The sequence below is a fragment of the Pleurodeles waltl genome, chromosome 3_2 (genome assembly GCF_031143425.1).
Source record: "Pleurodeles waltl isolate 20211129_DDA chromosome 3_2, aPleWal1.hap1.20221129, whole genome shotgun sequence".
In the NCBI taxonomy this organism is placed as follows: domain Eukaryota; kingdom Metazoa; phylum Chordata; class Amphibia; order Caudata; family Salamandridae; genus Pleurodeles; species Pleurodeles waltl.
This window is the reverse complement of record NC_090441.1, coordinates 184,901,366-184,914,995: the sequence shown is the minus strand read 5'-3', so window position 1 is coordinate 184,914,995 and position 13,630 is coordinate 184,901,366. Positions and strand designations below refer to the sequence as shown.

At 49.0% G+C, this 13,630-nt stretch overlaps 1 protein-coding gene across 2 annotated transcripts in view; it reads left to right on the top strand.

The window, feature by feature from the left end:
• Positions 1-13,630, top strand: part of CFAP65 (cilia and flagella associated protein 65) — a 433,505-nt gene that overhangs the window by 312,322 nt on the left and 107,553 nt on the right. For both annotated transcript variants that reach the window (XM_069227128.1, XM_069227129.1), the window contains exons 24-26: positions 930-1,091; positions 1,472-1,615; positions 3,125-3,241. In XM_069227128.1, coding sequence (XP_069083229.1) covers positions 930-1,091; positions 1,472-1,615; positions 3,125-3,241 — 423 coding nt within the window. The remainder of the gene's footprint in view (positions 1-929; positions 1,092-1,471; positions 1,616-3,124; positions 3,242-13,630) is intronic.

Here is a 13,630-nt window from a genome sequence, read left to right as displayed (position 1 = left end):
TTGGAGCTCGTCTTTGCTGGTAGTCCCTTTTCTTGCAGAATCCTCTGAACTCAGCTGCAATCTCCAGATTGCTGAGCTCAAACATCGTCCTTGCAGGTAGGGTCACAGGCAAAAATAGACAGGTGGAATAGAAGTGAATTTGCAAAAAGCAAAAAGAGCCGGTCAAGGAGAATTTAAAAAGAGATCAAATATGGTATCAAATTATTTAAAAAATGATTTTTGTGTTACACAAATCACTGTATGGCACTGACACAAACACGTACTGAATCCCTCTACTGAGGATCAATGTGAGAAATTGAGTTTTTGGTTGTGGGGGGGGTGAAACTCTACTCAAGCAACAGCCACAATCCTCGCCAGGGTGAACCACAAAAAGTCACTAAATAAACCTTTGTTTAATCCTGTGGTAGTTTGGCACAAAAACAGTCAGCTTAACTTATAGGCAATGTGCAAAAACACCATATAAGAAAATTCCCACCCCAATTTGAAAAGATCTGAGAGAAAAGTAAAGGGCACTGGCTGTTCTAAATTATACAATTGTTGATTTGACTACAAATCATCTCAGGAACTTGATGCCAGTTATTTATAAGAAAATTAAAAAACATTATTTTACTGCTACTGTTATTTTGTACTTTGGAATCACTCCCTCCCTTAATCTTGAAGAACGAGGCACAACTGTCACAATCACATGAATGGTTACAGACCAATTATGATGGGTTTCTCCAATTAACAGTGCAGATCCTAAACTGAGACTTATGGTCCAAGGTACATTATCAGTTATTGGTTAATAACACTGATGTGCTAGGAATATAGCCACCATGTCTGTTTGTTGATGGTGCTATTGATTAGAACAATTATTAAATATTTTGTTTAGGTCATCCTTTCATATCAAAGAATTTGACTGTTTCTGACCTTTTTGTCCGCACCATTAGGTTGATATTCCTGTGCATATCCTTGGAGGTGACTCTGCTCTGATCACGTTCCAAGGCATTGGCTATGACCAGCATGTTTTGGGTAGTGCAGGACGGTTTGAGGACTTTTCTACACTGGATATCTGGACTCCTGGAACACAAAGACTTGCCCTACCAGGACAGGTACTGTAATACAGACTAGTGGGTGACTGTTCCTCCTTAAGAGATATGCAGACCCTTCAAGCATGTTTTTGTTCTTGGAGTTTGCCTTCAAGCTTCTGTACCTCCTCAAATCATTCTCAAAACTGTACTCTTACATGCATTCTTCACTTCTGATGCTGCTTAAACTTTGTGTCCGCTTTTAAAGTGTGCACATGTGTACTCCATCTGCATCCATTTTCCAGTGTCTGCTTCTCACTGTTTATGGCTCTTAAATATAATGTGCTTTTTTACGTTGTACTCTAATCTATTCTGTGACCAATTGTCACTGCACATGGCTTTTAACTATACCCCCATTCAAGTTTTACTCACGTCTGTTCTTTTGAACCCACTCTTCAATGTAGATGGCTCTTCTGTCCAAGCAAAGAGTTGCCTTTGGGGACATCCCAGTATACAGCAAATCCAGCCGCCTTGTCTTTCTGACCAACACCTCTGAGAAAGAAGCCATTTACTTCAGCTGGTATGCTGCATCACTTAGTGTCAGCGAGGTGAGGACATGTGCAGTTAACTGACTAGATGTCTGTGTAATTTATTTTGCAATCGAAAGAGAATTTGTATTGTTATTTGTTTTATATTTGACCCACTGGAATCAAATGAATGGAAGGATTTTTTAGGAATCAAAACACCAGTTGAATTTTGTTACCCTTTATCATATTTATTCAGTTTTGTGGTTAATACCTAATATATTTTTATTTTTCGAGTTTGATTTGGACTTTAAACCATGACTTATTCCATTAACTATAGTGCTCTTTGGTGTTGTTACACGGTAGTCCTCCCACCGTTCCTGAAAGTAAGCCTCCAAATTAAGTTATTACTAACAGGCTGAGGCAAGTGGTACTTGCCAGATGTCATTGTCTTGCCTCTGGAATGTCCCCCTGACCAGATTATTGTGGGAGTTTAGCCACTGCACATAACATTTCCTTAGTTATTCATCCACCACTAACCCTTCCAGCTATAAACAGGATCCCAAGCCTTGCCATTGTCCAGTTATAGAATAAAACACACAAAAACACACCATAGCTCACTCTGCTCACCACGTTGTTCTCTCTGGAGACATGATTGCTTCACAATGTGCTGAGTATAGCTGGCAGTGTGAGCTGTGGTGTGGGTTGGAAGGAAAGATGAGCCATTAGGCTCCATAGAGGTATCAAAGAGAGCAAGACACAGAAGTGGACTAGTTCAAGGGAGGGTAGACATAGGGCTAGACTGGTGAGAAGAAAGGATGAATCGCATGGTTGCGTTAAGATTGGACGAGGGTCCTGGAATCTGTGAATGGCACAACCATCCTGAATGATGTCCCCTGGATAGTAGTGAATGCAGGGCCAACACCCTAGGCTGGAGCACATCAGATATTTCTAGATGGTTAAATAGGACATAAAAGAGGAATGGATCTTGACCCTTCGCATGTTGGAAGAAACTGTAATTCTTAATGCAGAGGATGAAAAAATGAGCAATGTTGGGTTCTGGAAATAGCACGAATGATGAGAAAGAGCTGAGATGAAATCAGAAAACCTTCTGGGGAACTACTTCCACATACCACACCACATACCATCACAATTTTTCTATGTACATAGCATCTCAAGCATGAGGTATTAGGAAGAGGTTTCAGAGGAAGTACCACAGTTCTCCCTCCAGTGACTGGAGGATTTTTAACCTTAGAGTTGGTTACACTGCTCTACAAGTGAAGATAAGGGAAGGATACATGATAGGTTGGAAAACAGACTTCAAGGAGACCGAAATGGTTATGTGTGGTGGAGGATCCCTTCTTCGGTTTTGAGTCTGACATGCCTTAAAGACAGGAAAAACAAAGTATAATGTTAGATAACAAATCACATGTTGTCTGCCTCACTCCCACGGAGTATTCTTATGAAGTTTTGTTTTCTAGTAATGTTAATTCCTCCAGCTTCAAAAGGAAATCGATTATGTACTGTATTAGGTTGCTCTACGAGATGCTTTCTATGAGTCAGCTATAGTAACAATTCCTTCTTGCCTGGCAGGCCCTGCAGATGAGTCCACAGTCAGGCACTGTTCAGCCAGGGGAGAGCACACCTTGTGTGGTTACATTGCGGCATCACGGACAGCCAGCATTCTACAATATGGACCTGGTCTGTGAGGTGAGAACATCTGTGGAGATTTGTGCACACAGGCCAATATGTGTAATTTTGCACAAGTCTGGCCTCTTTACCTCCATGTTAAATGGTGAAGTACCGACAGCTGAGTCTAGACATCGCATTAACAATTTTTGTTAATCAGTTACAGTGGAAAATGAATACGGTCAGCTGACATTGTATGTATTGACTTAGGCCAATCTGCTGGACACTTGGTATGCAAAAATATGTTTCTCCCTGAGAGCTACCACTCTTCAACAGTTAATGGCTTACATGTGTTATGTAGATTTCCTTCTGCCATCTCCCTAACTCTCTCTGGAGTAGGACCTGCTTTCACTCTTGACACTGCCTGAGTGGGATCTTATGGGTAGGAGCCATTGTAGGACTAACTGAGCAGATGCTGAGTTCCTTTCGCTGTATTGATCCTTGTGTTTTTTAAAGTGATTTCTCGACTTTGAGGAGTCCACTGAAGAATCATAAAATGAGGTAGAAGTCGGCAATCTAATTAGGTTCCTTGCCCTCATAATTTAGTTCAATTTATTTAGCACCCGGCATTGACTGGGTAAACTAATTTTACCACTGTCCAAAAAAACGATTTTTCCTTCTGACTCATGATTTTCCTCGGTGTTGTTGAGTTGTAATCAAAACACAAACATGAATATTGTGAGTTATTTGACTTGCACCCTAAACAGCAGTGTCTGCTCCTCCATTAACACCTCCATTCAACTGTACAGATTTATGTTTAACTTGTTCTGTATGTATCTAATAGTCAACATTCTCTTTCAGTTCTCAACACTTAACTCCTGGATGGGTCAGTATTTTGGTTTGTTAATTTTCAGGTACGCGATTATAATTTAAGGGTCTTCCATTCTATGCATTCCATTTTATGAGCACCATTGGAGCGAAAGATCCAGTGCCAATGGCATGGCCTTCCCGCCTGTCTATTTTCTTCATTTCTCCTCTCCTCTCCTCTTGGATCTCCCCTCGTGAACTTCTTTGCGCTCTCTCTTGTCTATTTCTCCGTTTCTCCTCTCCTCTTGGCTCTCCCCTCGTGAACTTCTTTGCGCTCTCTCTTGTCTATTTCTCGGTTTCTCCTCTCCTCTTGGCTCTCCCCTCGTGAACTTCTTTGCGCTCTCTCTTGTCTATTTCTCAGTTTTCTCCTCTCTTCTTGGCTCTCCCCTTGTGAATTTCCCACTCTACACCCTGCCACTGTGCTTTCTGCTCCTGTGTATCTCGCCCCTCTACTTCCCACTGAGTTTTTTCCTCCTCTGACTTTTCCTATTTTTTCTTGCCATCCTCACTTTTCTACAGTGAATTTCCTCTCTTTTTCCCACATTTTCTCTCTTTTTCCCGCCTCCCTGCTTCCCGCTCTCTGCTTTCCCGCCGCTGCCACCCGTGCGGCCCCGCCCCCCCCTGCTCCCATTCGTCGCCCTCCCTCCCGCCTCCCAGCTGACCTCTCCTCTCCCCCCTTCTCTCTTATGGCGGCCGCTGTGCAGCCGCGCCGCTGGCGCGCCAAAGGCAAGCCCGTCTGCGCCCATCCGCGCCTGGACCGCGCCCAGCGCCAGAACCCCTGGCCCCCAACGCTCCCAAAACCCCCAGCACAGTTACGACGCCACCTCCCTCCACGCACTCAACCCCGGACGTACTACCACCTGCTACCAAGTCAGCCCGAAACGCACACATGGACCCTTCGCCTGTCAAACCTGCAAGTATACCTTCCACCGCCACGGCAATCCGTCCACCAGCCCACGCTCCAACAACCACCTCAAGTGCATCCTCATCAACGCACGCTCCGTCCACAAGCACGCCATTGAACTATGGGACCTCCTGGACTCTTCCGCACCAGACGTCGCCTTCATCACTGAGACCTGGATGAACGCTTCATCGGCCCCCGACATCGCCCTAGCCATCCCCGACGGCTACAAGATCGCCAGGAAAGACCGCACCAACAAAGTCGGAGGAGGAATCGCCATCATATACAAAAGCTCCATCAACGTCACTACCTCCACCGAAGACACCCTCCTTGCCGCCTAACACATGCACTTCCAGATCCACACTGACCCCAGGACCACCCTCAGAGGAACTTTCGTCTACAGGCCCCCTGGACCACGCGCCCCATTCAGCGAAACCATCACAGACTTCATCTCCCCGCACGCCCTAGCCTCGCCAGACTACATCCTCCTCGGAGACTTGAACTTCCACCTGGAGCAGAACGACACCAACACCACCACCCTACTCGACAACCTCGACACCCTCGGTCTCAAGCAACTGGTGAACACCCCCACCCACATCGCTGGACACACGCTCGACCCCATCTTCTCCACCAGCAACCACGTATCCTTCAGCCACTCTTCCGAGATACACTGGACCGACCACAGATGTGTCCACTTCACCTTCAGACGCAAGACCCACCACCTTCGCACACAACCTAGCACCCGCAGACCTTGGAACAAAATGTCCACAGAACAGCTACTCTCCACTCTCAACCACAGCCAACCTGCCATCACCTCCGACGCCAACAACGCAGCCCTCAGCCTCACACAGTGGATCACCAACTGCGCTGACAACCTCGCCCCCCCTCAGACGCCTCCCAAGACAGACCGACATCAGGAAACCTCAATGGTTCACTGACGCCCTCAAAGAATCCAATAAAACCTGCCGTACCCTCGGAAAAAGCTGGCGCAAAGAACACACCGCAGAAAATATGTCAGCCCTCAAAATCGCCACCCGCGAACACCACCAACTGATCCGCACCATCAAAAGAGCATCCTTCAAAGAGCGACTGGACAAGAACACCCACAACAGCAAAGAACTCTTCAACATCGTCAAAGAGCTCTCCAATCCCAACGCCAGCTCCAACTCCATCATGCCCTCACAAGAACTCTGCAACTCCCTCGCTACCTTTTTCCATCGAAAGATCACCGACCTACACGACAACTTCGGTCCACAGACCCCGCCGACCACCACGGAACTCACAGCCCCAGCCGTCACCCTCAACTACCATGAACACCATCCACTCCGGTGCCCCCTCGGACCCTTGCCCACATTACATCTTCAACAAAGACGACGCCATCATCGCCCCCTATCTCCAGACCATCATCAACAGCTCGTTTGCATCTGCCACCTTCCCCGAGAGCTGGAAACACACGGAAGTCAACGCTCTCCTGAAGAAACCTACGGCGGACCCCAACGACCTGAAAATTTTCCGCCCCATCTCGCTCCTCCCCTTCCCGGCCAAAGTCATCGAGAAGGCCGTCAACAAGCAACTGACCAACTTCCTCAAAGACAACAACCTGCTCGACCCCTCTCAGTCCGGATTTCGGGCCAACCACAGCACGGAAACCGCCCTCATCGCAGTCACCGACGACATCCGAACCCTACTGGACAATGGAGAAACAACCGCCCTCATCCTCCTCAACCTCTCGGCTGCCTTCGACACCGTCTGCCACCGCACCCTAATAACTCGCCTCTAATCCACCGGTATCCAAGGACAGGCCCTGGACTGGATCATCTCTTTTCTCTTGGACCGTTCCCAAAGAGTCTACCTCCTGCCTTTCCGCTCGAAACCCACCGAGATCATCTGCGGCGTCCCACAAGGCTCCTCGCTCAGCCCTACTCTCTTCAATGTCTACATAAGCCCCCTCGCCGACATCTCATGCAAACACAACATCAACATCATCTCCTACGCCGATGACACCCAGCTGATACTCTCCCTCACCAAAGACCCAGTCACCGCCCAAACCAACCTGCAGGATGGAATGAAAGACGTTGCAGAATGGATGAAACTCAGCCGCCTGAAGCTGAACTCAGTCAAGACGGAAGTCCTCATCCTCGGAAACTCCCCGTCTGCCTGGGACGACTCCTGGTGGCCCACGGCCCTGGGCACCGCACCGACCCCCTCAGACCACGCACCCAACCTCTGATTCGTCCTGGACCCCCTTCTCACCATGACCAAGCAAGTCAACGCCGTCTCGTCTTCCTGCTTCCACACACTTCGCATGCTCCGAAAAATCTTCCGCTGGATCCCCACCTACACCAGAAAAACTGTGACCCACGCCCTCGTCACAAGCCGCCTGGACTACGGAAACACCCTATACGCAGGAACCACCGCAAAACTTCAGAAACGTCTTCAGCGCATACAAAACGCATCTGCACGCCTCATCCTCGACGTACCCCGCCACAGCCACATCTCTGCCCACCTGAAACACCTTCACTGGCTACCCGTCAACAAAAGGATCACCTTCAGGCTCCTCACCCACACACACAAAGCCCTCCACAACAAGGGCCCTGAATACCTCAACCGTCGCCTCGCCTTCTACACGCCCACCCGTCAACTTCGCTCCACCAGCCTCGCTCTCGCCGCCGTCCCTCGCATCCGCCGAACCAACGCAGGGGGGAAATCCTTCTCCTACCTGGCAGCCAAGACGTGAAATTCCCTCCCCGCCCACCTCAGGACCACCTCGCCTTCCGGAGGCGTCTCAAAACCTGGCTCTTCGAGCAGCAGTGACCTCCCCCGCCTAGCGCCTTGAGACCCTCACGGGTGAGTAGCGTGCTGTATAAATACCTTGATTGATTGATTGAACTAGTGCCTGTTAAATTAAGTCCAAAAAATATGTTTTTGGAACTTTTGATTTGTGTCCAAGTTAGTTCTTAAACAATGAGCTTACAAAATTTTGAAAGAGACAAAGCTCAACGATACACATTTAAGTAGTATTTTCATAACTTGAAAGTACTTGAATTAGGTATCTATGATGCAAATGCCTGGCATTTGTTTCTTGTTTGCCACGCAGGCTCTAAATATATTTCGATACAGTTACAACTTGTGCTACATGAGCAGTTAGCCCACATACAGAAATGTAGTGCACAGTCTAACTAGCTTATACCAAATCTATCCAAAATGAGGTTTCAACAAGTGCTCGTGTGTTGAACTGCAGATGCAAAAAGAAAACATACTTAAACAATTAGACCTGATATTTAAAAATAACACAGCAATTATTACCTTTTTTAGAACCTATCCAGTCATTTTGATATGGGTTAAGTGACTAATAAAGTGCTCAATATGAATTTGACATATAATTCATTAGTTTTAAGCGGCATAATGGTGTCTAGGTTATTCACTTTACCAGTCACAGTGGCTTACTTAGATTATGTCAAATGCCAGAAATGTGCCAAAAATTGGTAGAAGTTGGACCAGGGGGTGTGGCCTGGAAAGGCAATGGCGGCGGACTTGCAGAACTGAGCTCTGTGGCCATAAGCCCCGCAGGCTGAAGCATCCTGGGGCATCCATCCAATTAATTGGTCCACTTTACTGCATGGGCTGGGCAGCCGACCTTGGGAAAGCCTGGAGTCCTCCCCACCAGAGTGCAGGAGCTCACCACCTGGTAGCAAAGTAACCCTTGAGACGAACAGCACGAGTTGGACCAGGTTGAGAGATGGAGCGGCCACGTAGCAGACGTGATCCCTTGGAGAGGTGTGAGAGACCTGCCAGGACAGCAAAGGAACTGGCAGCCACGACTGCACAACTAAAATGGTGGGATAGGCTCCGGGGAGTATGGCAGAGAGCTGAGCCACCTGCTGATTGGAAACCCTGTGGTGGGAAAGGAAGCCTGGAGCTCCTGTAACCTGGAGGAGAATAACTGACTTGGGGTGGGGTGGATCTCAAATGTGCACAACTGCACACTGGCCTTAAGGACTGACCCAGGAGGCCCAGCTGCCCGAAAGGGGACTGGAGCTCCCGCCCGAGACCATGGACAAAAGTGGTTGGAGGGCATCGACCCCAAAAGTGAGACCCCAAATACAGCCCACGGCACAAGACGGCAAGTGGTGAGTGTAGGAGGCTGTCCTAAGTGCAGGCAGAGTCCTTGTTACTCTGGAGGATGCACAGAGGTTGCAAAGTCCTTGCAATGCATGGGGACAAAGTTGCAACAGGAGCCCTCCCACTCCTTGCAGTCTTGTCTTGGATCCCGGCAAAGTCCAGCAGTGGTTCCAGAGTCCAGGTCACAGAAGTGTCTTGCAGAACAGTCTTGCAAATGAATCTAGACTCCCACCCTCAGGGGAGCCCTTAAGTAACCCAGGAAAGGAGTTGGACAGCTTCTGCAGTGACCCACCTATCTGGGAGGATCAGGGATGCTAATCTGGTGGACTGACCAGTCAGATGCTCCCAGGGGCCTCTGCTCATCTTGGTTCCAAGATGGCAGAATTAAGTGGCCACCTGGCAGAGCTCTGGGCACTTCCTTCGGGAAGGAGCTGGACAGGGGGGTGGCCACTCCCCTGTTCTTTGTGTGATTTTGCACCAGAGTAGGAGCCAGGGGCCCCTGCATTGGAGTAAACTGGTTTATGCAAGGAGGGCATCAAATGCGCCCTTCAAAGCAGTCTGGTGGGCTCAGAAGCACCCCCATCCTAGCCCAGAGACACCTATTTCTAAAGAAGAGGCAGTAACACCTCTCCTGTACAGGAAATTATTTGTTCTGCCTTCCCCTGCCCGAGTTAGGCTCAGCAGCAGGAGGGCAGAACAGTGTCTGGGGTCAGCAGCAGCACTGGCTTGCATGCAGACCCTGCAAACCTGTACAGGCAGACATGGGGGGATCCTCTAAGGAATCCCACAGTACATAGTATCATGGAACTAACACTGGAATCGGTGTAGTTGCATGATTCCAACATGTTTGATACCAAACATGACAGGTTCAGTGAAGCCATTATCTACTTGGACATCTCGTGATGACCAGGGTCTACTACATACCTTAAACAGGCTCCCCCGCACTTACAAAGCCCAGAAAATGGGGTCTGGGGTTTGTAAGGGTACCTCTACTCATGCAGGGGTACCCGCACACTTAGAACTAGGTACCCTGCCCTGGGGCTGAAGGGCCTACCTTAGGGGTGACTTACAGGGTCAGAGTGCAGTGACCAGGGTATAACGTAAACCTTATATCTGGGGTGAAAAGTGCATGCACCATTTCACACAGGCTGCAATGGCAGGCCTGAAGACACAGTTTGCATGGGCTCCCGTGGGTGGCACAATACATGCTGCAGCTCAAGAAGGACTCCTGATGTACCAATGCCCTGGGTACCTAAGTACCATATACTAGGGACTTGCCAGGGTACACCAGTATGCCAATTGTGGAGTATAAAAGTTGCTTATTGTAGGAAGTTGGCTCTGTATATACTATCTCAAAGTGAGAGATAGTGTGCACAGAGTCCAAGGGTTCCCCTTAGAGGTTGATAGTGACACAATTAGATAATACTAATGCTCTAGTTTGTGGTAGTATGGTCGAGCAGTAGGCTTATCAGAGGGTAGTGTTAAGCATTTGTTGTACACACACAGGCAATAAATGAGAACACACACTCAAAGACTTAACTCCAGGCCAATAGGTTTTAATACAGAAAACTATTCTTTCCTTAATTTATTTCAGAACCACAAGATTCAGAATTCAAGTAAGTACATAAGTTATAAGGTACTTGCCATAGGTAATTAGGGAACTTTGAATTAAAACAGTAATGTACACAGTTTTGGCAAAAATGGCAATAACCTATTTTAAAAGTGGACACTGCAAAAATCAACAGTTCCTGGGGGGAGGTAAGTAATGGTTAGTTATTCAGGTAAGTAAAGCACTTACAAGTTCAGTCTCCGGGGCATAGGCAGCCCACCGTTGGAGGTTCAAGTCTACACCAAACACCCAGCACCAACAACACAGGGCCGGTCAGGTGCAGAGGTCAAAGTAGGGCTCAAATAACATAGGCGCCTATGGAGACTAAGGGTGCTCCAGTTCCAGTCTGCTAGCAGGTAAGTACCTGCGTCCTCGGGGAGCAGACCAGGGGGGTTTTGTAGAGCACTGGGGGGGTCACAAACAGGCACACAAAATACACCCTCAGCGGCACAGGGGCGGCCGGGTGCAGTGTGGAAAGTAGGTGTCAGGTTGTAGTGGGAAATCAATGAGGCGATGCAGGCAGGGCACAGGAGGGCTTCTCGGGCCAGCCACCGTCTGGGCAAGGATGAGGGCTGCCTGCTGGTCACTCCTGCACCAGTAGGTGGTTCCTCTCGGGCCTGGGGGCTTCGGTGCAGTGCTTCTCCCAGACATCGGGTTCTTTGTTACCGGGCAGTCGTGGTCAGGGTGAACCTCTGGATTCTCTCTGCAGGCGTCGCTGTGGGGGTGCAGAGAGGTCGTCTCAGGGTGTCCATGTCGTGGGAGTCGCCTGGGGGTCCTCTCTGCAGTGTTGGTTCTTCTGGACACAAGCCGGGGGCGTCGGGTACAGAGTATTGGAGACTCACGCTTCCGGAGTGAGGCTGAAATCCCTTTAAAGATGGCTGTTTCTTTGTTTCTTGGACAGAGCCGCTGTCCACTGTAGTTTCTTGGTCCTTTGGTTGCAGGGCAGTCCTCTGAGTCCTCAGAGGTCGGTAGTCCCACTGGATGCGTCGCTGTGCAGGTTCTTTGAGTCTAGAGACAGACCGGTAGGGCTGGGGCCAAAGCAGTTGTTGTCTCCTTCTCTGCTGGGTTTTCAGGTCAGCAGTCCTTCTTGTTCAGGTCGTCAGGAAAATGATTTCCTGGGTTCAGGGTCGCCCCTAAATACTCAAGTTAGGGGGGGGTTGAGGTCTGGAGGGCAGTAGCCAAAGGCTACTGTCCTTGAGGGTGGCTACACTCTCTTTGGTCCTCCTCCCTGTGGGGAGGGAGGCACATCTCTAATCCTATTGGGGGGAATCCTCCAAAACAAGATGGAGGATTATCAGCTCTTGTCACCTTAGGGGTGGACCTGGCTGAGGTGGTGACTCCTCCTTGTTTTTTTCATTATCTCGCAGGCCGCCAAAAGTGGGGGCTGTGTCCGGGGGGGCGGGCATCTCCACTAGCTGGAGTGCCCTGTGGCATTGTAACACAAAGCCTGAGCCTTTGAGGCTCACTGCTAGGTGTTACCGTTCCTGCAGGGGGAAGGTGTGAAGCACCTCCACCCAGTGCAGGCTTTGTTTCTGGCCCCAGAGAGCACAAAGGCTCTCACCCCCAGGGAGTCAGAAACTTGTCTCAGTGGCAGGCTGGCACAGACCAGTCAGTCCTGCACTGAAGGGGGTGCATTGTTTAATAAATCCAGCACTGGCATCAGTGTGGGTTTATTATTCTGAGAAGTTTGATACCAAACTTCCCAGTGTTCAGTGTAGCCATTATGGAACTGTGGAGTTCATTTTGAATAAACTAGAATAGTCTTAGGCACTGTAGGGGCACAATGCTCATGCAGCTATGCCCTCACCTGTGGTATAGTGCACCCTGCCTTAGGGCTTTAAGGCCTGCTAGAGGGGTGACTTACCTATGCCACAGGCAGTATTTTGTGTGCATGGCATCCTGAGGAGGATGCCATGCCGACTTTGTGTGTGTTGGTGGGGAAAAAAAGGCAATCTGCAATGGCAGTGTGCATGTGTTAGATGAGGGGCCCCTTAGGGTGGCACAACACACGCTGCAGCCCTTAGGGACCTTCCCTGGTCACAGGGCCCTTGGTACCACTTGTACCTTTTACAAGGGACTTATCTGTGTGCCAGGGGTGTTCCAATTGTGGAAACAATGGTACATTTTTAGTGAAAGAACACTGGTGCTGGGGCCTAGTTAGCAGGGTCCCAGCACACTTCTTAGTCAAGTCAGCATCAATATCAGGCAACAGGGAGCCATTTTCCTACACTTACCAACTAAATTTAGAGGAGAGAACACTGACACTGAGTTCCTGGTTAGCAGGATCCCAGTGAATCACAGTCAAAACACACTGACACCAGGCAAAAAGTGGGGGTAACTATGTCAGAAAGATCGTACTTTCCTACAGTGAGAACAACCTTACCCTGACCTGCGGGTGCCCTACACAGACTGTCCCCTCACTACTAGGGACATTTGTTTGACCCAGGACTTGCACTCCATCTTATACATGGTGGAGTGTGCATACCCCGTTGGTGAGAAGCGGCCTTGCTTCGCCCGGGCCAGGGACTTTTAATTGCTCCTGCGAGAACCTGGGGGACCCCCAATAGTAGTGTGCCCTAAGCAGAACAAAATGGGGCACAACACTGAGTCGCCAACCAAAACTATGCGGGACAGGCACCCGTCAGCCTATACGTAGCAAATCTTGGTGGGGATCAAAGGAACTAAAGTGGCTCTAGAACATAAAATAGAGATGGTTCTGGTGAATATTGGCTTACTACACTCTAATCACAATAACCTGGCAGGGAAGGTAACTGACCCACAGCGATTGCTGGCCCAGACTATTCCAGTGATCTCGACACTTCAGCCAAATTGTAACAGGTGCAAGTGGAAGGGAAGACTCTAACAGTGCATCTGGATGATGCAAAGGGCTGCTCTGGGTGCAATAAAGTGTGTATCATCTGGGTCCCTGAAAAAGCAGAAGGTCCAAGCTCTAAACTGTCTGTGGAACAAT